This window comes from Podarcis vaucheri, assembly GCF_965113315.1.
Source record: "Podarcis vaucheri genome assembly, chromosome: 13".
NCBI classification, from domain to species: Eukaryota; Metazoa; Chordata; class Lepidosauria; order Squamata; family Lacertidae; genus Podarcis; species Podarcis vaucheri.
This window is the reverse complement of record NC_138751.1, coordinates 14,637,261-14,662,389: the sequence shown is the minus strand read 5'-3', so window position 1 is coordinate 14,662,389 and position 25,129 is coordinate 14,637,261. Positions and strand designations below refer to the sequence as shown.

General features: G+C 45.7%; 3 protein-coding genes across 3 annotated transcripts in view; 1 reads left to right on the top strand and 2 right to left on the bottom strand.

The window, feature by feature from the left end:
- Window positions 1–25,129, top strand: part of LOC309517158 (C-type lectin-like) — a 41,482-nt gene that overhangs the window by 1,355 nt on the left and 14,998 nt on the right. Inside the window, exon 2 of the mRNA XM_082196253.1 lies at window positions 267–345. Coding sequence (XP_082052379.1) covers window positions 279–345 — 67 coding nt within the window. The 5' untranslated portion in view covers window positions 267–278. The remainder of the gene's footprint in view (window positions 1–266; window positions 346–25,129) is intronic.
- On the bottom strand, window positions 9,802–13,996 carry LOC309517438 (C-type lectin-like; the record flags this gene model as incomplete). The annotated part of the gene is made up of 5 exons (XM_082196673.1): window positions 9,802–9,887; window positions 11,232–11,346; window positions 12,792–12,935; window positions 13,016–13,110; window positions 13,945–13,996. The coding sequence occupies 5 exons, from the start codon at window positions 13,994–13,996 to the stop codon at window positions 9,820–9,822; spliced, it is 474 nt and encodes a 157-aa protein (XP_082052799.1). The 3' UTR covers window positions 9,802–9,819.
- On the bottom strand, window positions 19,108–24,551 carry LOC309517171 (C-type lectin BfL-2-like). Its single transcript, XM_082196262.1, has 5 exons — window positions 24,476–24,551; window positions 22,949–23,040; window positions 21,698–21,838; window positions 20,246–20,360; window positions 19,108–19,319 (listed from the first exon to the last, which is right to left on the bottom strand). Exons 1-5 carry the CDS (start codon window positions 24,540–24,542, stop codon window positions 19,252–19,254), a joined length of 483 nt encoding a protein of 160 aa, XP_082052388.1. The 5' UTR covers window positions 24,543–24,551; the 3' UTR covers window positions 19,108–19,251.

Sequence of the window (25,129 nt, the reverse complement as noted above, 5' to 3'; positions counted from 1 at the left end):
GTTCCTAACTGAAGCTGATGAAGCTCCCTTTAAATCAATGTCAATATACCCTTTCATAACACTGGAAACTATTCGAAATTTCAGTTTCTCCCTTCTTCCCAGTTCTTTCCCAGTTTCTCCCTTCCAAGAACCTTCCTGGTTCTTGGATGTTCAAATAAAAGAGAAATGCAATCCTTCCTTCCTCCTTCTCTCCCTCCCATTGTATGTATGGCAACCAATGAATGTAACTTTGATTTTACCATGCTGTACATTCATCTCCCTCAAAGGTCAACCAGAAGATGGGACTCTTCACCTACCTCAGTCTTTGCCTTCTTGGAATCCTAATTTCCAGTCCTTTCCAGGAAGGTGAGCAATTTTATAAATGTCTGAGGCTTACCCAGAAATTGTCGTTGGGTTGAGCTGTAATTAAAGTGCATGTTATATTTTCAAAGGACGGTAGGCTATTTAGAACAGAGCAGAAGAGTGTTTTAAATTAGGCCATAATTCATTGATTTTAAAGTTATCTATCCTTTCTCAATGGAGTCTAAGGCCACAGATCCCCCATCCCTGGGGTAGCCGATACTGGTCTGCAATGGATACCAATGGCCTAATTCATTATAAGGCAGATTTCTATGTGCAGTTATTTGTGTCCCCTCCAGCAAACCCAGGAGGCATCCCTCCTTGTCCCAAAATGCCACCTGTGGGTTTCTTGAAAGGTTAAGAAGTCTGTTTGTTCATGAATAGGCTAGGGATGCCAGCTTCCTGTTTACAAAGGAAGGCAGGGCTGCCTACTCCTGAGCAGACATAGCCACACATAAATGCCCTATTTTGCATAACAGGACAGGGCAGAAATGTTTTTAATAAATAAATAAATGACACATATGGTGTAGATGGAAGTAGGATTTCAGAGAGCACATTAAAGACATGTCTTCTCACTGCTCTGCCTTCTTGGGGCATCTTTCCCCCCCCCATCCTCTCTCCATACAGCTGAGGCCGACACCTGTGCCAGGGAGTGGCTGCAAAACCAGGGCAACTGCTATGCGTATTTTGATAATAAATTGAGCTGGCAAGAGGCTGAGGTAAGAAGGGATTCTTGTTGTCAATGTGGGGAAGCACAGGCCAGGAGACTAAATCTAGCCCATTTGATCGGGCCCTCAAGGATCTCTCTAGTCCACATCTCCTCCCCAGTCACACACCCTCTTCCCTGAGGGTTTTGCTGGACTGGAATGTGCCCTTGAACTCCAAGGTTGCTTCTTGGATAGGGGATAGAAGGGTGAGTGGAAACTAGCCATTGGTTCAAAGGCATCATTTACATTCATTATTCTGCCCACTTTTGCCTGTGGTCCTGCTCACCATTAACAACAGGTTGCCCCAGTGGTGGAGGAAGGAGGGTGGGGGCGTTCGGCCCCGGGTGCCGCCTCTGAGGGGGGGGTGACAAGAAGGCACCCCATGGGGGACTCGCCCCGCCGCCGTCGCATTGCTGCAGCCATGTACAGAGGATCCTCCGCTCACGGTTGCACCCTCCACCACCATGTGTACAGCAGCTGTGAGCAAAGGATCCCACCGTTGTACGTATGGCGCATACACATGTGCGGTACATATGGTGCACGCGCATGTGGTTTGCCCCGACCCCCCACACCAGGTGCCAGTTCTCCTTCCTTCATCCCTGGGTTGCCCAGAAGGGAATGGGGTCCTCAGGCTGAAAGGGGTTCTCTACCTTATTATGGGTTTCTCATCAGATTTCCATAAGTAAGGTTATCAATGTGAGTTGCCTTGAGGCAGCATCTGGCCAGCATCTCAGTCTCCACAGTTGTTCATGTTCTGGTGATATGTCTCCTTGGGCACCTAGAAGGCTAGGTAACAGTCAGAAGGGACAGCACCAATCTTGATGGTCGGATATGACCATTGGGGACAAAACTTCCCTGCTTCTTCTCCGTCCTCAGATTGAGTGCCAGAGCTATGGCCGTGGAGCCCACCTCGCCTCTGTCCTCACCAAAGCAGAGACTCTCTTGGTGGCCGAGCACATCTCTACTTACCAGCAAGAAATAAGCAATGTCTGGATTGGGCTCCACGATGTCCGTCAGGTGAGCTTCTCTCATGTGCTTCATTCCTGGCTATCATCAATACTGAGTAGTGACTCTATAGCAATTCCATCCCATCCTTATCCCAATCATCTCCCAGAATCATACCTTCTCTTCTTCTCTATCATGGCTGACATTAGCTCCCCACAGGCCAGCCTCTCCAAATCATCTCTGTATTGGGCTCCTCACACTTCCTTTATCTCATGATCTGTTCTGTCTCCTTCCTGCAGACCAAGAAATAGAATAGGGCTCCATTTCTGGTTATCAGAACTGAGCAGCGGCTCCTTAGCAATACCGTTCCACTCTTACCTCAACAATCTCCCAAATTTAATCCCACATGCTGTTTCTCCATTATTTTCTATGGATGGCCTCCTCTACTGTCTGCGTCACAGCTGGTAACAGCTCCCCATTGGACAACCTTTCCAGTTCATTTTGCATTGGTGTCATTCCAATGGTATCTTTCTCTTTCTGGGCCCATCATTCCCTTCATTGCATGATCTGTTCTGTCTCATTTCTACAGACCAGGAGATGGAGGTGGGCTGACGAATCCACCTACAACTATAAGGCCTGGATGAAACACCAGCCAGACAACTACCGCAATGCTGAACACTGTGTGGAGCTGAGACTAAGCACAGGTAAGCAAAGCATTTGCACATTTTCCTGATGGAGAGTACCTCCTTTTGTCTTGTTCTCAATCTTCCAACATCCAGCTTCATTGGACGGCCCAGGTATTAAAGGCCTTAACATTTTGAGTCCTCCTTTAATGAAGGTGGATGTTGAAAGATCAAGGACAGACAAAAGGAGAGAACATGGTTCTTCTATGGAATTCACCCCCCAAAAAGGCAGTGATGGCCAGAAGCTTGAGTGACTTTAAAAGAAGATTAGGCAGATTTATGGAGGATGAGGCTATCAGTGATGACCACACTCACTGGAGCAAGAGGTAGTAATTTTTTGTTATGTCTTTTTGCATTTTAGGTTTTAAGGAGTGGAATGACGCTCCGTGCAAGAAACTCAATGCCTACATCTGCAAGCATGAACTGTAAAGAAGACTGTGGTTCCCAAACTGTGCCTGTTCAGACGCTGGCTTGGTGGATTTCTCTCTGATCGCATTAACCCCTTTCCCATCCCTCAGAGTGAAAGACCATCTCTCCCATTCATCCCCTCTCTGAAGAGCAACCTCTTTGATCTCTCTCTATGCCATTTTTCTGTGCATGCAGCACATGGTGATCTTAATAAACTCTCTTTTATGCATATATTTTCTGGTGCGTTTCTGTCCTTCTCAGTTGACCTAACCTGCTCTGGGATGGTCAGATAGGAAGTGCATAGGAAGCTGGTTTATACTGAGTCTGACCCTTGGTCCATCTAGTTCAGCATTGCTCATACTGAATGACAGCAGCTCTCCAGGGTTATTCAGACAGGGCACAATCCTGGTTCTACATGAAGAGGCCAGGGATTGAACCTGGAACCTTCTGCATGCAGAAGAGGTGCTCTGCTACTGAGCTATGGCCCTTTTGCACATGGGCTTTCTTTTGCACATCATTATTATTATTATTATTATTATTATTATTATTATTTAAGCATTTTACATCAAAAACATCAACATGCTTATTATTGTACTGCAAGGTACTCAACCCTCCTGCTGCGCCAACACCTACTCTTGGACTGGACAATTTGGGCTGGATGGGAAGGTGTGTGGTGTTATAGAATGACTGTTTTAAGTTCTTATTATTATTTACCGAATTTATATACCGTCCTACACCCAGAAGTCTCAGGGCAGTTCACAGGACAAAATCAAAATATAAAACCACGAAATATATAATCAACATAAAAACAACAGCCCAATAACCCCCCCCAAAAAAAACCCCACCTTTTAAAAGGGCATAGGGTTCCTGGCGTTTCTGCATTTACATGTTGACCCCAAAGCCAACCCTTAATATGAGTTGCTCTCATTGTTAATGGGGAGTCAGAAACCCTGGCCAATCTGTTGCCAAACATGTAGAGATCTTGCTCTAACTCCCCTGCTGAAGAGATTCGAGATTGCCCAGAGAAAGACCTGCGGAAACTTAATTGTTTCCATACTGAGGGCCACTCATCTCAAACTCCCTAAGATTTGAGAGATTTGGGAAGGTCTGTTGTTGGTTGATCCCAATCCTTTCCTAATGATCCCTAATAGGAAATGACATGTTGAAGAGAAAGGACACACACACGTGCATGACAGATCTCCAGCAAAATTTTCCACTCTGAACTTAGCCGTTCAAGCAGAGATTTTACAAGGCAGTCCAGGCTTGATCTTACAGTGTGACAGTACCACTGCAGTGCCAGCCATAGTAGGCAATTCTGGGCCACATAGACCAATGGTCTGACTTGCTGTAAGGCAGCTTCCTATGTAACACTCTCTGCAAGAGCAGATCAGAAAGCAGCTATCCATTGAGTTATCCCATAGGAATATCTGGGAAAGGCTGATCTATGCTAACTAACAAGTCTCCAACCTCTCAGCATTACTTTGATCCTATGTACCTGAGATGCTGCTGACTGAACATTGGGACCTTGGGCATGCAAGGCCATTTCCAGAATGACTAGCTGTGTGATACTGGGATGGTCAAGCAGGTCTGACTACAGAATTTAACACCAGGGGCAATAGAAATCTTGTGACATCTGGCTGAAGGGTCAGTACATTGTCACAACACTCTTGTCTTCCCTGTACTGCAGCAGCTATTATGTGCTCCTGGCAAGAACTTGATGAGACCACTGCGGTCAAAATGATGGACCTGGTAGTAATGGCAGTGGGAACTAAGGTTGCATCATAGAGTGAATGAGATGTTACGTGTGTGTGTGTGTGTGTGTGTGTGTGACTTCACATGTTTCTGCAGGTATACTTAGAATCGTGGAATCATAGAGTTGGAAGAGACCACAAGGGCCATCGAGTCCAACCCCCTGCCAAGCAGGAAACACCATCAGAGCACTCCTGACATATGGTTGTCAAGCCTCTGCTTAAAGACCTCCAAAGAAGGAGACTCCACCACACTCCTTGGCAGCAAATTCCACTGTCGAACAGCTCTTACTGTCAGGAAGTTCTTCCTAATGTTTAGGTGGAATCTTCTTTCTTGTAGTTTGGCTCCATTGCTCTGTGTCCGCTTCTCTGGAGCAGCAGAAAACTGTTGAGGTTGGAACTTAACGGGTTAAGTTCTTCCCATGATGCCACACCATTCTGACGTCAATTTTGGAAGCTTGGGAGGAGCTTGGGAAGAGTATGCCAGTCCCACTCGGTACTTTGTGGGGAAAGGATGCAGTTTTGTCATGGCTGCAAATAGTCCTGGAAATTCCTGAGAAATGTTGGAATAAAAGCTGTAAATAGACAAACCTGGACTGTGTGTGTTTGTCTGGAAGCCAAGCTACATGACAGTTTTACACCGCTGTGTAATCTCTGCTACGGCGTGACTGAGAGATCGGAGCAGAGCGTGCGGCAGGAGAAGTGTGCCGGGCAGTAAAGAGCTAATTGAGAATCGTAAATCAATTAGCGGGGGTCGCGCCAGATCAAACAAACTGCACAGGTTATGGATACTCTAAATCACCTATCGTAAAACTGTCACGGAAGAGCTGCCGGGAGCTGAGAAATCTGCGGTGTCTAGCAGAGGAGCACGGAAGCAAGCAAGTAAGCAAGCTGAAAGACGCTGTTGCTGAATGCTGTGGAGCTGTGAGCTGAGAGCAGCAAGGAAACGTTTCTCCACGCCAGAAGAGCTGGTGCTTTTGTAAGTACAGCTTGGGGCCCCTGGGGAGAACAGGAGAAGATGGCAGATGGCCAGGAGGTGATTCAAGCTCCGTTTAAACAGCTTGAGGAACTCACCGCCCAAGCGTGGAATACCTGGGCAAGATGGGTGAGAGCGTGGTTTATAGCCACGGAGGTTTGGGACATTTCCCAGAGGGAACCAGTGCAGCTGGTGGACAGAGATGCAGGAAAGCTGAAGTCTGTTTCTCTGGAGGAGAAGATGCAGAGGGAGAAAGCTATGAGAGCTGAGGTCTGCATGTTGAGAGCAGGTGTTCATGCAAATTTGCAACATCACCTGGATGGCGTTGAATCTGCGTGTGAGGCCTGGAGTGTGCTGAAACGTCTGTGTGAAGGCTCAGCAGGAGGCCTAGGGCAGATGGAAGCTGAAAGCCTAGAGATGGCTGGAGCCCCTGTTCCTGATGATTTAGCCTCAAGGAGTGCTAGTGAGCAAGTCGGGGGGGCGGAAAGTTCCAAAGGCAAGTTTGAAAAGTTTTCCACTGAATCTGCTGGAATGGAGCGGCAGTTCAGGGGGGGCGGATCTGGCAAGGAGTGCTTTTCCGGAAGAAGGAGAAGGAGGCCAGCTGGGAGGAGCCCCAGGCAGTGTTTTTCCACTGAGTTTCGTCGGTGCTACGTGTGTGGATCCCACGGTCATTTCAAAAGAGACTGCCCACAGAGAGCAGCTGCACAGGAAGGCTTCAAGGACACCTTCCATGGAAATCAGTCGGGTTTCCATGGGAACCAGTCTGGAAGGGGAGGTCAGCGTGGGAACGCAAGAGAAGGACGAGGAAAACAACGTCAGGAGACTTATCAAATCACGGCTAGTCTGGCGTTGGCTGAGGACAGCCGTGGGACAAGCCAAGAGCTAAGTTTTGTTATTGACTCTGCAGCTAATCGCAATTTGATTCCAGAGACACCTGCTGTCGAGAGGTGGAACTGCACGGCAATTCCTGCCGGGAAAACTGTACTGTTTGCAAATGGACAGAAAAGAAAGATGACTAATGCTGTAAATTTGCATTTTTGTATTTTACAGGAAACGTTGGAGTGTTGTACTGTTCCTGGGATGCAACACTGTCTTTTATCTGTGCCTTATTTACTGAAAAAGGGATTTACGGTTTGTTTTCAGGGTGATGTGTGCACAATCTCCAAAGGAGGGAGGATGCTTGCCAAGGTTAAAAAGAGGCAGAATGATCTCTTCATTCTTAAAACGTCTCTGGAGGGTGGTGGGAAGGTTGAGAAAGCACAAGCACTGCGTGCTACAATTCCCAATCATGATTCATGCGTACATGCTTGGCATACACGTACAGCTCATAGTTCTCTTGAAGAACTACAGGTGCTGCCGGAAGTTTCCAACGGTTGTAAGATCTCAGAATGTGGACATGCTGTAAGTTGTGAAACTTGCAAACTGGCAAAGGTAAAAGGATGCAGTTATCCAAAGGTTGAAAGGATAACAACAAGGCCTTTTGAACTGATTCACATAGATTTGTGGGGTCCTATAAAGGAACCAAGTCTGGGAGGGTCAAGGTTTCTGCTCTCGATGCAGGAGGATTTTACTCAGAATTCCTGGATACATGGCCTCAAATCCAAGGATGATGCAGCACAGCTGATCAAAGGGTGGATTGAGGGGGTGGAACAAAGGTTTTCCACCAAAGTGCAAGCTGTCACAAGTGACAGAGGAGCTGAGTTTACAGGTTCTGCTTTGCAGAAGTACTTTCACAAGAAAGGGATACGTCACACAGTGACTTCACCCAATCAGTGGGGGGCGGCAGAGCTGAAGTGTCAGGCTCTGGTTAAAACTGCACAGGTGTTGCTGGAAGACTCTGGGTTACCTCCAAGGTTTTGGCTGGAGGCAATCAAGTATGTAAGCTTCACCTGGAATCGCACCTACAATTCCATGGTAGGGGACACACCGTTTGGGTTGTTGCATGGCAGGAAACCCCAGATTCATTTTTTGCGTATGTTCGGGTCACGTGCGTCTGTGCCGGTACCTGCTGCTTTGCAGGGGCCAGATGGATCCAAGTTCCGAAAAATGATCTTCTGTGGGTATGAGCCAACAGCGAGTGCATGGAGATTTGCATTTCCATCAGGTGATCAGAGTAAGTTACTGATCAGTAAACACGCTGAGTTCTATGAGCAGGATAAAAAGACACAAGCTGCTGTCAAGCGTGATGTTCTTTCAGAGTGTCTCTCTGATTCAGAACAGGAAGATTATGAGGGGGAGGAAGAAGAAGCTGAGTCTGATGATGACGATCAGGTAACTGACCAAAGTCGGTAGTTTCTCCACAAGTTGTAAAAAGGGAGGCCAAAAGCGAGCCTAGTTCTCCTGTGAGTGTAATGGAGAGGATTCGAAAACGTTTTAAGTCAGAGGGGGAATCCCGTGATGCTGAGGACACATTTCCTGGTGGCAGTGAGTCAGAGGTAACATCTGAGTTTATGCCCAGAAGGTCTAGTCGCACAACAAAGGGCATTCCACCTGAAAGATACCAGGCAACATGTGCGTGGGCGAGATTCGCACAGTGTGATTCTGGGAGTGTTGAAAGGGTTCAACAGGTGCCTGGGAAAGATGCTGGGAAGGAGCACAAGGCAAAGGGTAAGGTGTTGAACTCAAAAAGGTCTTGTCAGAAGGTGCAGCAAGGGGGGGTGTTGAGGTTGGAACTTAACGGGTTAAGTTCTTCCCATGATGCCACACCATTCTGACGTCAATTTTGGAAGCTTGGGAGGAGCTTGGGAAGAGTATGCCAGTCCCACTCGGTACTTTGTGGGGAAAGGATGCAGTTTTGTCATGGCTGCAAATAGTCCTGGAAATTCCTGAGAAATGTTGGAATAAAAGCTGTAAATAGACAAACCTGGACTGTGTGTGTTTGTCTGGAAGCCAAGCTACATGACAGTTTTACACCGCTGTGTAATCTCTGCTACGGCGTGACTGAGAGATCGGAGCAGAGCGTGCGGCAGGAGAAGTGTGCCGGGCAGTAAAGAGCTAATTGAGAATCGTAAATCAATTAGCGGGGGTCGCGCCAGATCAAACAAACTGCACAAAAACAACCTTTCTCCCTCCTCTATGTGACATCCTTTTATATATTTGAACATGTCTATCATATCACCCCTTAACCTCCTCTTCTCCAGGCTAAACATGCCCAGCTCCCTTAGCCGTTCCTTAAAGTTGGTCATATTGTGACCAAGCCGTTCCTTAAAGTTGGTCATATTGTGTATGTGAGATGCAGAGTGTGAGTTCCTGTATTCTGAGTAAGCAAGCTTTGTCTCACTAACTCTGAGCTATACAGCTGCAAATAAAATGTTTTAAATGTGTTGTGAAGTGCAATAGACAAATGTGACACTAGAAGGCAACAGTGAGCTATGCCAAAGTCAATGCCTTTTTTAAAACTGTTTTTTCAAAAAGCATTTTCTCAGCATTTTTAATATGTGTGTAGATCCCACCTGAGATGAAATAAGTTATAACTGCTCTGTTTGGAGGAAATCTGTTCTCCAAGGTGTCTGCTAATTGCTAGTTTGGGGCTTTCCCCTATTGTGTTTCTGTTTTGGGTCAACATCTGCCTTCTTGCAACTTCTAGAGTTGGGAAGTTTCATATTGTGTTCTGTGTTAGAAACAAGATTGAGGGTCACATATCCTGATACCTTAACAGGCAAGACCGATGCCTTGTTCCATCAAAATGAACCAAAGAAAAACCAGATCAAGTGTTCTCTCATTATAAACACCCATGAGAAACGGGTTGTTCACTTTAATGTCCTTGCACTGCCTGGAGCCAAGAGCATAAGCAACAGAGGTGATCATAACAGTATTTCAGAGACCAGCCCTGGATAAGGTCTGAGAGTGACTAGATAGATGTCATCTTTTGAAGGAAGATCTTCTTGGCATAACAAAGGATGAACTGTAGAGGTGGTAACATTGCTGGATCATCTTCTGACTCCCTTGATTCCAAGGAGATGTGCTTTGATCCATCTAACCCAACCTTCCCTAGACTGACAGTCTCCCTTCTTCTAGAGCTCATGTTTGCAGATGTAGGCTTTATGTTTCTTGCAAACAGCATCAATCCATCTCTTGTACTCTGCAATGGAAAAAGAGAATCCAAGGTCCATTCTTATCCATTCTCCATTTCAAGCATTTTCAAAGTATCTCAAGGTACAGTTGTTGTTCTTTTTATTTGCATATATCTGTGTTTGTTATGGCACTAGGGATGGGCCAGGAATCTGTCAGCTATAGTCCCTGGATATTTGTGGGGGTCCTGCCTAATTCAGGGGGCAATTTCTGAAATTTACAACTTTCCATGAATCTCTTTGTTTTGCTCTAACAAACTCATTTTGAAAATTCCCTGGCATGTTTTAGAAGATAACGGCATGGCATAGTCTGATTAGCTCATGAGCAAATGAGGGTGAGGATTTGCCTGCCTTTTACCCTAAAGTGCCAGGGTGGGTTTCAACAATTAAAGCGCAATGTTAGAAACAGTTTAAAACAACTCACAATCACAGAAACGAGGTGGATCCTAAAAATATACATCTTATGTTTCAAAAGGCAGAGTAAAGAGCTATGTATTTACTATGTACTGCTTTGTGCTGGATCCAACCATCGGTCTAACCCAAAGCTGTGGCCCTCAGGATGTTGTTCTGCTCCAAATCCCATCATCCTCAGGATGGGCAATGGTCAGGGATGATGGAAGTTGTAGTCCAACACAATCAGGAAGGTTGCAAGTTCCCCACAGCTGATCCAAGCCAGCATGCTGAGTTGCATCCAGTTAAGTTCCACTCAGTGTAGATCTTTAGAACTTAATGGATCCAAGTGTATTTACCTGTCTGAATACCACACATATATGGGAGGGCACCAGAGACTTGAATGTGTGTTTGGGGCTGAGGTGCATGCTTTGCAAGAGACCTCTACAAATGTGTGTGAGAGAGGGGGGGAGAGAGGGAGCTGCTCTGAGCCCAGCTTCGGCTGGGGAGGGCGGGATATAAATAAAATACTATTATTATTATTATTATTATTATTATTATTATTATTATTAGGAGAGAGCTGAAAAATCATGCCCCCCCAAATGTGTGTGTGTGTGTGTGTGTGTGTGTGTGTGTGTGTGTGTGTGTGACCATAAGATAAAGGAAGGTGAATATTTCATAAAGTCATAGAATTTTAGCACTCAGTGGAACTTAGGTGTCATCTACTTCAATTCCCCTCTTCAGTGCAGAAATCTGAGGCATCCTTGACAGAACTCTGTCCAGCCTCTGCTTAAATACCATCAACCAAAGTGACCCTTCCCACAAGGGAAGCTGTTGCCCCACTGTTTGCCCCCCTCCTTTATTTAACTCAGCCCAATCCTTTCTGTTCTATTTACGTCTCACCATTGCCGTATACCTCAAGGCTACACAACTTCCCATCGGTGGGAGGACTGTAACATGCCCACCTGTGGAAGCCCTCAAAGCCACACAGTACTCGGAATTCCAAAGATTGTTGGGCTCCCCTCGCATCCAGTTCTCGTAGTTGTAGGAGGACTCATCAGACCATCTCCAGTTCCCATTCTGCAATGACACGGGAGATAACAAGTGCCCTGATTGGTTGGGAGAAAAGTGACATCATGCTCAGCATTCTGTTTCTGATGGGGGACAGCTCTCAACACGGAAACACAGGAAGCCGCCTTACACTGAGTCAGACCATAAGTCTGTCTGGCTCAGTATTGTCTGCTGCATCCTTAACTGCTCATCCCATAGGATTGCCCACTTAGTGGCATATAAATCCTATTTTTAAAAAAATACAAATATATTTCATCTCAAAATATGCATTTTAAAACAGTTTGATATCAACTTTTGATCTCAAGATTGTGTCAGAACATTCAGGACATATGGCAGCCAAAAGCTAATGGATGGATGGCGGCTAATGGATTGAGGTTGAATCTTGACAAGACAGAAGTACTATTTTGGGGGGACAGGGGGTGGGCGAGTGTGGAGGACTCTCTGGTCCTGAATGGGGTAACTGTGCCCCTGAAGGACCAGGTGCGCAGCCTGGGAGTCATTTTGGACTCACAGCTGTCCATGGAGGCGCAGGCCAGTTCTGTGTCCAGGGCAAATGTCTACCAGCTCCATCTGGTAGACAAGCTGAGACCCTACTTGCTCACGGACTGTCTCGCCAGAGTGGTGCATACTTTAGTTATCTCCCGCTTGGACTACTGCAACACACTCTACGTGGGGCTACCTTTGAAGGTGACCTGGAAACTGCATTTAATCTAGAATGCGGCAGCTAGACTGGTGACGGCCGCCAAGACCATATAACACCGGTCCTGAGAGATCTGCATTGGCACCTAGTGCGTTTGCAAGCACAATTCAAAGTGTTGGTGCTGACCTTTAAAGCCCTAAACAGCCTCGGCTGTTCATCCCGGACACTGAGGTCCAGCGCCAAGGGCCTTCTGGTGGTTCTCTCACTGCAAGAAGTGAGGTTACAGGGAACCAGGCAGAGGGCTTTCTCAGTAGTGGTGCCTGCCCTGTGGAACACCCTCCCATCAGATGTCAAGGCAATAAGCAACTATCTGACTTTTAGAAGACATCTGGAGGCAGCCCTGTTTAGGGAAGTTTTTTAAGTCTAATGCTTTATTGTGTTTTTAATATTCGGTTGGGAGCTGCCCAGAGTGGCTGGGGAAACCCAGTCAGATGGGCCGGGGTATAAATAAATAAATTATCATCATCATCATCATCATCATCATCATCTAACTTCTGATCCATGGATCAGGCCAGTTCTCCTCAGAAATTGCAAATGTTGTGTTGCTTCAGCAGGAAGGAACAGGGTAGCTCAGTTGGCTAGAGTGTTGTGCTGATAACGCCAAGGTTGCAGGTTCAATCCCTGTATGGGTCAGCTGCATTATTTCCTGCATTGCAAGGAGATGGACTAGATGATCCTGAGGGTCCCTTCCAACTCTTTCATTCTATGGTTCTATGATTGATGGATCAATAAGCTCAGGAGGCTAAATGCTTACTTGGTGAGTATCATGGAGTCCAATCCAAACGTCAACCCCTGTTTCTTTCTTGTCAATGGAGATATGTTTGGATAACATCAGAGTTTCTGCCCTCCCAAGAATGGATGCGAGGTGGGTCCCACGACCATAACTCTGACACTCAATCTGGAGAAGGGGAAAATGCACAAGAACTTCGTCATTTAACTGGACATTCTCTGCAACCTGTTAATGGATGGTAGTCTTACCTCAGCTTCATGCCAGCTCAACTTGTTGTGGAAAAACCCATAACAGTTGCCCTGGTACTGCAGCCATCCCCTGGGGCAGCGATCCGCTTCAACGGCTTGTTGATGTAGTGGGGGAGATTGTGAAAGAGATGAAGAACAAAGTCATCACAGATAAACCAGTTGGAGAGTTGCATGTTATAACGCAGGGGTAGCCAACATTTTGGTGTCCGTAACAAAATGGCCACTGTGGGTTGTGTGTCCTAAAACAAAATGCCAGTTGTGAGAGTGTAGCTCAACACAAAATGGCTGCTCCAGATTGTGGTCTAACTCAAAAAGCCTGTCATGCAGGATATGGCACAACATAAAACAGCATGTGGGGAGTGTAACCCGGAATGGCGGCTGTGGTGTACTACAAATGGCAGCTATAGGGTGTGGCGTAACACAAAACGCCATCTGTGCTGATGTGTCTGCCATGTGTAAAAGTACAAAACAAGAAACAGGAACACAAAATGGTGCGGGCGTACGCCGCTTCACCCCATCTTGTGCATTTTTACCTGAATATTTCCTGGCACTTTTCATGGATGCCATAGGAAGTTCTTCTGTGCACATTAGTACCTGTGGGCACTAGGTTGGTGGCCCCTGTTTTAATGTATTAGTGGGTTCATCTCCAACTGGTGTCCTAAAGCTTTTAGAAATTGCTAGGCAGGTTAAACTGACTCTCCAGGGTGAGATATATATTCAGTTTTCAAAGATCATTCCTGAATATCACTCTTTATTTGGCAGTCTTCGCCACCCTAGACCTGTCTTTGGCTGCATTCGCATGGCAGCTTATTTCATTTCCCCGATGTTTCCCTAGCTGTACATTTCTGCATTTTAAGTGAGCAACATTCCCCAAGTCTGAATGCACCCTATAGGGCAGAGAATGGTACTATAACTCAATAAGGACTCACCTCTCATGAAGAAGCCAAGCAAACATAGGCTAACATAGGCCAAACACCCCATCTTTCTTCTTCACCTAAGAAGAAATCAAGAGGTATTGTTGCATGATGAAAACATGGAGTTACCAAGACCGCTTGTGAAATGAGGGTCTTGAAAGGAGAAATTTCCTTGTCATAAGTTTACAGTGTTTGGCTCACATTGCTGCAGGGTGTATTTATCATTCCCTTTTGTCTCACATCCACCAGGGCTGGACCGAGGCATTTGGCTGCCTGAGGCAAAGGACAAAATGCCCCTCCGTTTCACATACATTTATTGGACTGGCAGCTGAATCTTATTTTGACAGTGGTGATGGGACAACATCTTCCTGAGAGCAGCTAGCTAGCTTAGGAAGCACAGGGCGGGCTGCTCTCTAGCACCTCCCTGCCAATCACCACACTCCCTGCCATTGGCCGCCTGAGGCAAATGCCTCACTCTGCTCAATGATAGGGCCAGCCCTGACATCCACCCTGATGAGTTCAGAGTTGTATATATGTCCAGTTTAGGACCAAACATGATTTGAGTGCAGCAGTGCCACGGGTGGAACTGTAATTGCCATGAAAAGGTAATAAAGAAGACCTGCTTGCACTTTTCTTCCTAAAACCAAGTTTGTCAGGTCTCTAAGGTGTAGGGAGACTGGGGCGGGGTCAAAAGAACTGTGGCAGAACATTTGAGAAGCATGAAAGCTAGGTTTTGATTAGTTTGGGAAGTGCAGGTGAAGTCTGTTCATACTGGGATTTATAAAGGTTGGAATTCCTTGAGAATCTCTACCAAATTTGCTTCTGCCTTCCTTATAGTGGAGGGTCTGGCCCTGGAAAGAAAAGGGAAATGGCTTCTTCTCCCATGTTGGAGGATTTAGAAATGGGAAGGTACAGGCAACAGGAAGCTTTATAGAAAACAAACAGTGCTTAAGTTGGGCCCTGTGGTTGGCATATATAATTGCACCCTGATCATCACTAGGTAGGCTCATGTGAAAGACAGAGACTGGTCCATGGTCACTTAAGGGTTTTTATGGCTGAGAATGCAATTGAACCAAGTCTATCCAAGAATAGCTCTAGCTTTCAACTATGCCACATTGACTGTGTTCACGCATAGCTCTAAGTTATGGTTTATTCCACAAACCAAGAGCTATTTCGCATATGAGCAATCATGCCACAGCTTGCTTCTCCAAAGCTTGATTTGTTTTCCAGGTGCTCTTGCCTTTGGGTGTAGCGCTGAAACAAACCAGGGTTAAGTGAGACTGGTGTGTTTGGGCATAACACCAAAACATAGTTAAAACAAGCTGTGGTTTGTAAGCCGACAACTAACCGTGGCTTAACATTGTGCTTTGTTGACAGAAAACAAACCACGGATCATCTGTTGGACAGGGTTCACTGATTCAAACAAATCACAATCAAACTAAATAAACCATGACTTAGTGTTATGTACACTGGTTTACATAACAGAGAGTTTAGCTCTGAAAGTACACATGGCTCAGAATATGAAATACTCTTTAAAAAAATGTTTGGCATGTCTGTTCCTTACAAATCCAATAAAAAGATGTGGAAACTCTCTAACGTGTATGTTACAGATCAACAAGCAAAAGTATGTCCTCACTCACCCAAGTCCCCGTTCCCAAGATGGTTGTCCTCAACAGATGGCTGCCTCTGCTGTTTCCTGCTCAGGCTGTCTCATTCTGAGCAGCTTTTATCCAGACCTGGTTGGAATCTGGCTGAAACCTGGAGCAGAAAGGTTAAGGCAGCACATGATGGATGAGTTTGCTTATTGCACAAGCCAGAGGCAAGTTAAGCCAGGGGCTATTTTAAAAGATTTTTTTTTAAGCAAGCTCAGTCAATGGGATGTTGTTGTATTTGGGGGGTATAATGCTTCTTTATATTTAAAACTGAGATTGATTCAATCAAGATTGCTATGGTGTGAGGAATCACAGAATAGTAGAGTTGGAAGGAACCCCAAAGGTTATCCAATCCAACCCCCTGCAATGAAGGAATCACAACTAAAGAATCTCTGAGTAAAAGATCATCAGTGAAAATGGACTCTCTAAGACCTTGTGGATGGAAAGAGACTTACACTGCAAGCCTGGAAGACTAAACATCCAATTACTGTTGATATCAGCTGGCAATGACAACTTATAGAATACAAAAAAGCAAACAATCAATTCCTCTTGTTGTTATTTGCTTTTAAAAGCAGCCCTTCAAATTAAATCTGCAATGCAATGCAAAAATGTTGCTTGAATTTCACACAGATCAAAATCCAGATGATTTCACTTCACAGAAACACTCTGTAAAGTGTTGGTGTAACCCACCAACAATGTCATGCAGCACTCCCTGGGTGGACGGAAATTCCTCTTAGTGTTGACATAACCAAGACAAATTGGCATCGTGCGCAACAATCCCCCAACAGCTCCCCAGTCCCTAAAAATACCCTTCCACCTGAATGCCCCCTTGGCCTAGGGCCCAAACAACTGGGGATTGTGGTTTGAACAGGTCGACGTGAGCAGCTGAGAGTCATACTCACGGAAACTTTCAACAGGACCTGCTTAAACTGCCCTGCACATGCTGAAATATACAGGACAAGTACTGAGATTGAAGCCGTAGCAGAGGAAGAGATCCAATCAGCCTGGGTATCCTATGCCACTGGGCTAAATACCACAGCCTCGGGCCCTCTGACCCCCTTCAGGTTATCTTCTCCATCAGAGAGAAATGAGTTCAAAAACACCAAAGGAAGTAGTGTGTGCTAAAATTGTCTTCCCTTTTTCTACTGAGTTCTCAGCATCTTCACAAATATGCACAGTGGGCCATTCCTGGTGTCAATTTTTATCGTGCATTCATGAGGACCTGTGCTCCTGATGGTATTGGGCTGGTTGTAAGGGATCCTGTTTTCAAGACTGTTTGGACTTGCAAAACTTTCGAGGCGAACTTACCGTTATGGACAACCTCCCCAAATCTCCAAGCGATGAGAGACTCCAGGAGTACCTGAGCTTTTCCCAGGGTTCAGTTTCCTTTTGGAATGACGGTCAGCACAGACAAGGTGTCTTTCAGATATATGGTTTTATTTAAGCATATATACAACCTGAGCATAGGCTGGAGGGGCTCCCAGTATTAACACCCCCATAGGTATTGCTTGTGGGTGCCTGGGCTCCCAGGGCCCCCCTGGAGATGGCGCCCCCTGGTGCTCTGTCAGACGGGAAGCAAATGTGAACTATGGACCCAGGGCCGTCTTTAGCAGATGCGGCGCCAGGGTGCAAATATCCGCCCAGCGCCCCCAAATTACCATGGGAAGTGGGAGGGCGAAGCTGCACACTGCCAGCCATGGGGGGCACAACTCACCCCCATGCCACTGTGGGAGAGCAATCCCCACGGAGGCTTGGGAGGGAAGCTGCACACCCGCCAGCCATATAGTTGGTGGGGCACAGCTGGAGGGCGTGCAGGGAAAGGGGAGGCCGCCAGCAAAGTCACACAGCTCCCTCACTTGCTGGGGCGCCCCTGAGAGGCCAGTGCCCTGGCGCGACGCACCACTAAGCCCTATGGGAAAGACACCTCTGTATGGACCCCTCCAGAGTCCAGGCTGGTGTTTGATTGTGGGTTTATTCGACAAGCTGCACTTCATTCACACAGCCATTTATTTCATTTCCCTAGCTGTTAATTTCTCCATTATATCTGAGCATTCACACAATGCAAATAACACTTCTGGAAAACTAATGGAATATAGCTCATGTTTAGCACTCGTTTCCATGTTAGTTGGTTCCAGAAAAGAATCTACTTGCAGCTCCTTTAATGTGAGAAATGATGCGGGAACATTACATGTGAGATATACGTATATACATACAAATGAAAGGATATTAGAGGATCTTGGGGACCACCAGCTGCCAATTAGGGCAGGATGCCTATACATTTAAAACAGTGGCAGAGACTAGGGTCAGATATGTCCCTTTAGGTGTTGGTCATCAGGGGGTGGCTTTTCCCCCTTGCCTTGTGTGCACCCCCACCCCATTCCACCCCTAGGAGCCTTCAGAAGGGAGCCGTTGCCAGAAGAACAACTGAGAGGGGAGAGAAACTCTGCGGCTGCCATCAGGGGATGGTTGGTTTCTCCAGTGTGACCCCATCCACCAACCCTAGGAGCCTTCAAAAAGGAGCTGCTTAAAGGACAATTTGCACTGACCTATTAGTAAGCTGTATGCTTTAGTTAAATGTTTAGATATGTCTAATTGTTGATCATTGTTGTTGTTTCTCATGTTACGTTGCAGTTTCTGGTATTGTTAGTCTAATACTGTACAGTGGTACCTCTGGTTACGAACGCTTCTGGTTACGAACACTTCAGGTTATGAGCTCCGCTAACCCAGAAATAAGCTGCTCCTGGGTGCAAACTTTGCCCCAGGATGCAACCAGAAATCACGCACCAGAGGCATGTGTGCAGCGGGAGGCCCCGTTAGTGAAAGAGTGCCTCAGGATAAGAATGATTTCAGCTTAAGAACAGACCTCCGGGATGAATTAAGTTCGTAACCAGAGGTACCACTGTATTTAGACTTTGGTTTTTCTGTGAACCACTTTGAGCAGAGATTTACTTGTGGATATATAAATAAATTGATGCTAGACCTCTCCACCTGTCCCTCAGGACTCTCCTGAGGCCACACCCCTCACCACCGTGTCCTATGACCTTTTAAAGTCCTTTATGGTGTGCAAGGAATGTATGGAAGGAAGGAAACTCTTCCTTGTCCAAGTCAAGGTTAAAGGTGTGAGTGGCTGAGTATAGAAGCATCTGACTCTTACATAGCTGGGATGTAGTCTACCAGACAAAGGTAAGAATTGGTGCCCATTGGTACCTCTGGCACCATCCACAAGGGGTCTGTGGCCCCAGAAAGGTTTCCTATGTGGCCCTTGGATCAAGAAAGGTTCCCCGCCCTTGGTTGAAAAGCTGTAGCAAAGCTGGAATTTCATGCAGAGTTCGGAGACGTACCTACTGAAACTCTGCCTTCTGCACAAATGGTCGAGTGGAGCCTCTGCTGCCCTCCTTTCCACCCAGCAGCCTAAGGAGACTGAAATCATTCTACAATAACAGAAGCATGCCAAGATATTTATGCATAAGGTAGATAGTTTATTAAGACTGCACTGTGCTGTGGCCATTAATGAAAGGCAGGAGAAGAGAGAGGCCCACAAAAGATAATTCTTCTGAGATGCGTGTTTTGAATGGAGGTGGTTGGGGGGGGGTGTTGAATGGCAGATCTCTCTCGCTGCTGTTGAACCAGGCACATCCCAGCAAGCCCAAAGGGAAAACTCCAGTCTTCTCTAGAGTTCGTGCTTGCAGATGTAGGCATTACGTTTCTTGCACTGAGCATCGTTCCACTGCTTAAAGTCTAGAATGCAAAAAAGAAAAGACAAGGCAGGTGTTACTTCTTCTTTCTGGCACAGATAGGTCAGTGGCTTGTAGTATATTGCCAACCACTTAGAAATTTCTGCTTTCCGTGATTGAAAAGTTTTGCTTCTAGTCCTCATACTTGTAAAAGGATTTTTAGAGGGGCATGATAGAAAGAATTCTAGGGTTCAAAACAAAGGAAACTAGTATCCCCCAAAAAATCCAAACTAGTTCTGCTTTCTGAATTATTAAAAAAAAAATGTGGGCTGGTCCATTAGGGCAAATGGGGCACTGCCCCACCATCTTTGTTCTGGCCTCAGCCAGCTCCCAAATTTGCCTTCTTACTTTCAACCAGTCCAGAGGGTAGCTGTGGCTGTCAGCTGCATCCTCCTTAGTCTCAATGTTGCCCTTGCAGAACTCAACATGGATTGTGGGGGGACTAGAATTAGTTGGCTCTTCCTGACACTGGCTCAGTCTACTGTGGGCCTTCCTGCCTTCCTCCCTGCCAGTCCCAGTAGATGCACTAGCTACCACTGCTTAAACCCCTTTTCATTTCAGGACAATTAACTAGGGATGGCAGGATCTGTCGACTTCAGTTTTCTTGGTGTCTCATTTTTCCACTTTTAAGTTCACTTCCCTGTATTTCCATGCCTAAATTCAGTTTGCCACACTGTGCAGTGAATTGTTGTCAAAACCGTTATGAAAATTCACCATTTCACCATGAATTTCTCCTACCAAACCCATTTTTAATACGCAGTTTTGACTGGTGTACTGTAGACATTTTTGCCATTGCTTGGTCTGGTGGGTCAAGAATGCAACGTGTGAACCTGGCTCAAAACTGTGGCTATCAGACTTTGCCAGCTCGCTAAGAACCACACTGGCCACACATCCTTGTCCTTTTCCAGACCCTGAGAATGGATTGCTTACCCGTGGATCGACGCAGCTCCACACAGTGTTCAGCATTGCGGTAGTTGTCTGGCTGGTTTATCATCCAGGACTTGTAGTTGTAGGTGGATTCATCAGCCCACCTCCATTTCCGGGTCTGCAGAAAAGAGACAGAACAGATCATGTGACACGGGCAATGAAGGGCCCAGAAAGAAGGAAGATACTGTTGGGATGACACCAATGCAAGATTAACTGGATAGGTTGGCCAATGGGGAGCTGTTAATAATAATAATAATAATAATTTATTATTTGTACCCCGCCCATCTGGCTGGGTTTCCCCAGCCACTCTGGGCGGCTTCCACAGAAACCAAAAAACACTAAAATATCATACATTAAAAGCTTCCCTGAATAGGGCCGCCTTAAGATGTCTTCTGAATGTCAGGTAGTTGTCCATCACCTTGACATCCAATGGGAGGGCATTCCACAGGGCGGGCGCCACTGTGATGCAGACACCCATAGAAAACAATGGAGAAGCAACATGTGGGAGAGTTGTGAGATAAGGAAGGGATGCCATTACTAAGGAGCTGTGCTGGCTTCTGATTTGGGGGAACCCTTGGGCAAAGCCACGTCCATCATAGACACCTCTCCTCCTCACCACTATTCCCATCCGCTGCCACTTGCCACCTGCTTGTTTTGCCAAGCAGAAAGCCAAGGGGCAAGCAGGCAGTGTCATTTACTGCTCCCCTTCCTCAACCACCAATATTGCCTGGGTTAGAGTGAGAGGCAGGTGAACAAGCAAGTTGCAGTGATGAAAAGGAAGGACAGGTTTAGGAGGCTTTTATGGATGGGCCACTCCCATACTCATTTAAACATCCTTAGAATATCAGTGACTTCCCTTCTTCTCTTTCCATGGTTCATTTTGCATATCATCAATCCCTGTATATTTTATATAAACTAAACCATTCAGTATTCCATTATTACATCCACCAAAACTTATTTACACTGTTGAATCTATCTTAATGCTACCAACATTTTCAAGTGTACACAGTTTCCCCCATATATTCAATAAACATTTTCCAATCTTCTTTAAATGAATGTTCTTCTTGTTCTCTTATTGTACTGTACATGTTAAGTCTGCAAGCTGTGCATATTCCATCAGCTTAAGTTGTCATTCTTCTTTAGCTGGGACCTCACTTGTTTTCCATTTTTGAGCTAACAAAACACGGGCCGCAGTATTAGCATACATAAATAACTTTTTCTGACACCTGTGAATTTCAGTCTGAGTTATCACCAACAGAAAGAACTCTGGGGTTTTTTCGTAAAGTTTTTTTAAACATTTTTCTTCAATTCATTATCTCCCAATACTCTTTTACCCTTTTACAGGTCCACCACTTATGAAAGAACGTTCCCTCAACCTCATTGCATCACCAGCCATGCTGTGGAGCTGCTACTCAGTGATGATAGCCAGGAATGAAGCACATGAGAGAAGCTTACCTGACGGACATCGTGGAGCCCAATCCAGACATTGCTTATTTCTTGCTGGTAAGTGGAGATGTGTTCGGCCACCAAGAGAGTCTCTGCTTTGGTGAGGACAGAGGCGAGGTGGGCCCCACGGCCATAGCTCTGGCACTCAATCTAAACATGGAGAAGGAAAGAGTGGTGGTTTCTTCCCCAATGATCATATCCCATCAACAGGATTGGTCAGATGTGGCTCACCGGATGGGGGAGAGCCACGCAACTAGCTTCCTGGCAGGTAAGAGTTGTTGGGAGACCTCTATTTCCCTCACAGAACAAGAATTGCCAGAGGTGGTCTTCTTGGCAAAATTGACCTGAAAGCTCAGGAACCAAGAAGACCAAAACTTTAACAGAGTGGGGGGGGGAATTATAATTTATCCGGGAGACCACTGTAAGCAGATGAAAACATTAGCAGGATTGCATTAACACTTGTAATGTAGCAAATACTACGGAGACAATTGAGTTATATAAAATACTGACCACTGAATAACATGCAGTTGAAAGGGTTGACAAGGGGAAGGTGGGAAACCCAGAGATTCGAAGGAATCCCACGGGTGTGGGTGGTTGTATTGTTATATTCTTATACAGTGGTGCCTCGCAAGACGAAATTAATTCGTTCCGTGAGTTTTTTCGCCTAGCGAATCTTTTGTCTTGCGAAGCACAGTGTCGGAAAAGTTTTGGAAAAGCTTCAAAAATCACCAAAAACCTCAAAAAAGGCTACCACACCGCATTCTATGAGTTGCTCCTCGAAGTCAAGTCGCTACTGTATTAACGGTGTTAAGAAAAAGGAAACAAACTTGCAAGACGTTTTGTCTTGCGAAGCAAGCCCATAGGGAAATTCGTCTTGCGAAGCAGCTCAAAAACCGCAAAACCCTTTTGTCTAGCAAGTTTTTCGTCTTGCGAGGCATTCGTCTTGCGGGGCACCACTGTACTAGTAAAATCAAATAAAAAATATTTCCACACACAAAAAAGAATCACCAGATATGGATTGACTGATAAACCATTCTGAAAATTACATATCTGTGGTGGGAATAGAGTATCCTAACGACGCAAACTACGCTTGCCATGATTATTTGGTGAACCTATGACTATTTCAAAGTATAGAGTAGACAGGGCCTAAATTTCTCCCTCATCCCTTGTTCCAGCCAAACTCCTGAAATGGGAACTGGGAAGCTGACTTATACAGCTTATATATATATCACATCTGGGTGGCTGAGAAACACTTCTTACCTCAGCCTCGTGCCAGCTCAACTTATTGTCGAAATATGCATAGCAGTTGCCCTGGTTTTGCAACCACTCCCTGGCGCAGGTGTCGGCCTCAGCTGCATGGAGACAAAGGGGTAGAAAGGAAAGAAGCAGGAAAAAGTCAGCAGATATTCCAAAGCATTTTTGCCTTAAAGCAGTAGGTGCTGGTCCATTAGGGCACTGCCCTCCCAACCTCAGTCTGCCCTTCGCCAGCCCCCACCTGCCTGCCCTCTTACACCCAGTCCAGTAGGTGGCGCTGGCAGTCAACTTCCTCTTCCCTGCTCTCAGAGTTGCCCCTTGTAGAACTCAGCAGGAAGGAGGATGGAGTCAAAACTAGCATCCCTTGTCTCTGCCTCTCATTGGCTCTGGATGTACCATTACCTCTGACTCCACCTCCCTTCTGCCAATCCCAATAAGCAGCAGCCACCACAGCATTAAAGAAAGAAAAGCCAGCTTGAGCTACGCCACAGGTGGCATGGACAGGCTGCCTCTGAACATATGCTCAGTGCACCTGTTTGAGATCAGTCCCTAGCTCACAAGCTCTTTCGCTTCTGGCTTTCCCAAAAAATGTTCTTTTTCAACCACCTAATTCCGGGCTGGGAGGGAAGCTTTAAGTGACTGGGATTGTTAAAGAATTGGAGCCTGAAAACTTTGCTCATCTACTGCAAATAGAGACGAGGGAGAAATTCAACCAGGTTTGCATTTAAAAGCGAATCCACCCGATTCACATTTTCTCAACCAACGTGCAAACCAAAATTCAGTCATCCTTTAAATTTTGCATTCTTCTGAATTTTTCAGTGCAGTTCTGCAGTTGAGTAACATGTATCAAGAATGCATATACATGTTAAAATTGCATAGATTGGTGAAAATAACATACAAAATTCATTACATTAGGAGAAATGCCTTGCAGAAGTGTGTGTGGTAGTCAAAAGTGCATTTAAGAATTTGTTCATTGGGAGAAATGGACACTAAAATATTGATACTTTTTTCATGATGGTTGTTTCCTGTTTTAAAAAAAGGTTGCAAATTGTTGCAGGCATGTGGAGGACTGAATTTAAGATTGGAAAAATGAGAAACTTGCAGAGCAAAAATTGATGGATTTGTCTGCAAACCACCCAGAAACCTCCTCCTAGATTATGAGCAACCTTCTGCCCACCCAGAGTCTCTTATTTAAAGGCCCTAAAAGTGCTAAATTGATTCACCACTTTGTCTCTAGGGATGTTACTCAATGTGATCCATGGAGCAAGCCCAGATTATTTTTTATCCTTGTTAACATGAGCCCAGTTCAAGCCACCCCATTCTAAAGAGCCAGAGGTTTAGTAGATTTTAGTGGATTACTTGAAAATGAAACACCTACATTTGTCTGAAATTCTGCTCAATTGTGACTAAGGTTTCTGATATTTTTCTGAAAGACTGAATTGGCCAACTAAAGGCATTTGAAGAAAGTTGCTTTTCACCCAAGACCACTTCTTAACTGGTCATATAATATCAGTATTTGCAAAGGAAACTCACCTCCCAGGAAAGGGTTGGAGACCAGGATGCCCAGAAGGCATAGGCTGAAATACGTGAAGAGTCCCATCTTCTGGTTGACCTTTGAGATGGGAGGAAGTAGAGATGGGAGGAAGAAGAGTATGTTCAAAAGGTGCATTTAGTGAATACTATACTATACTATACTATACTATACTATACTATACTATACTATACTATACTAATTTTACTTACTGGCTGGGACATAAAAAAATCATTTGAGACTTCCTGCCACATTTCCCATAAGTCATAGAGCTGGAAGGGACCTCCAAGGTCATCTAATTGAACACCTTGCAGAGGCATAAGATCCACTACAACATCATCCCTGGTGGGTGGTTATCCAGTCTTTGGTCAAAAACCTATAGCCAAGGAGAGCCCACCACCTTCTGAGACAGAAGTCCTCACCGAAGAGTCCACCATCATATCTCAGAGATTTTGAAAGCATTTCGCTCTACACTCTGCAGGAACTCACTCACAAAGACTTATGGATCACCTCCCCAGAACTTACCTTGTGATGCTGTTCTCCTAGGTAGACAAGTGTGGTTGTCAGCTGAGCCCGGTGCCTCTCTGATGGTCTCACCGAGTCTGGGCAGCTGTTATATAGACCCCAGACAGAGGTGGTGCAATACCAAGATGAGC

Excerpts from the sequence above, each read along its gene's own strand:
- LOC309517171 (XM_082196262.1), bottom strand. The coding sequence starts at position 24,542 with ATGGGACTCTTCACGTATTTCAGCCTATGCCTTCTGGGCATCCTGGTC. Across the intron at positions 20,361-21,697 it reads GGCTCCACGATGTCCGTCAG|ACCCGGAAATGGAGGTGGGC; the intron begins GTAAGCTTCTCT and ends TCTTTTCTGCAG. Across the intron at positions 19,320-20,245 it reads GGAGCTGCGTCGATCCACGG|ACTTTAAGCAGTGGAACGAT; the intron begins GTAAGCAATCCA and ends TTTGCATTCTAG.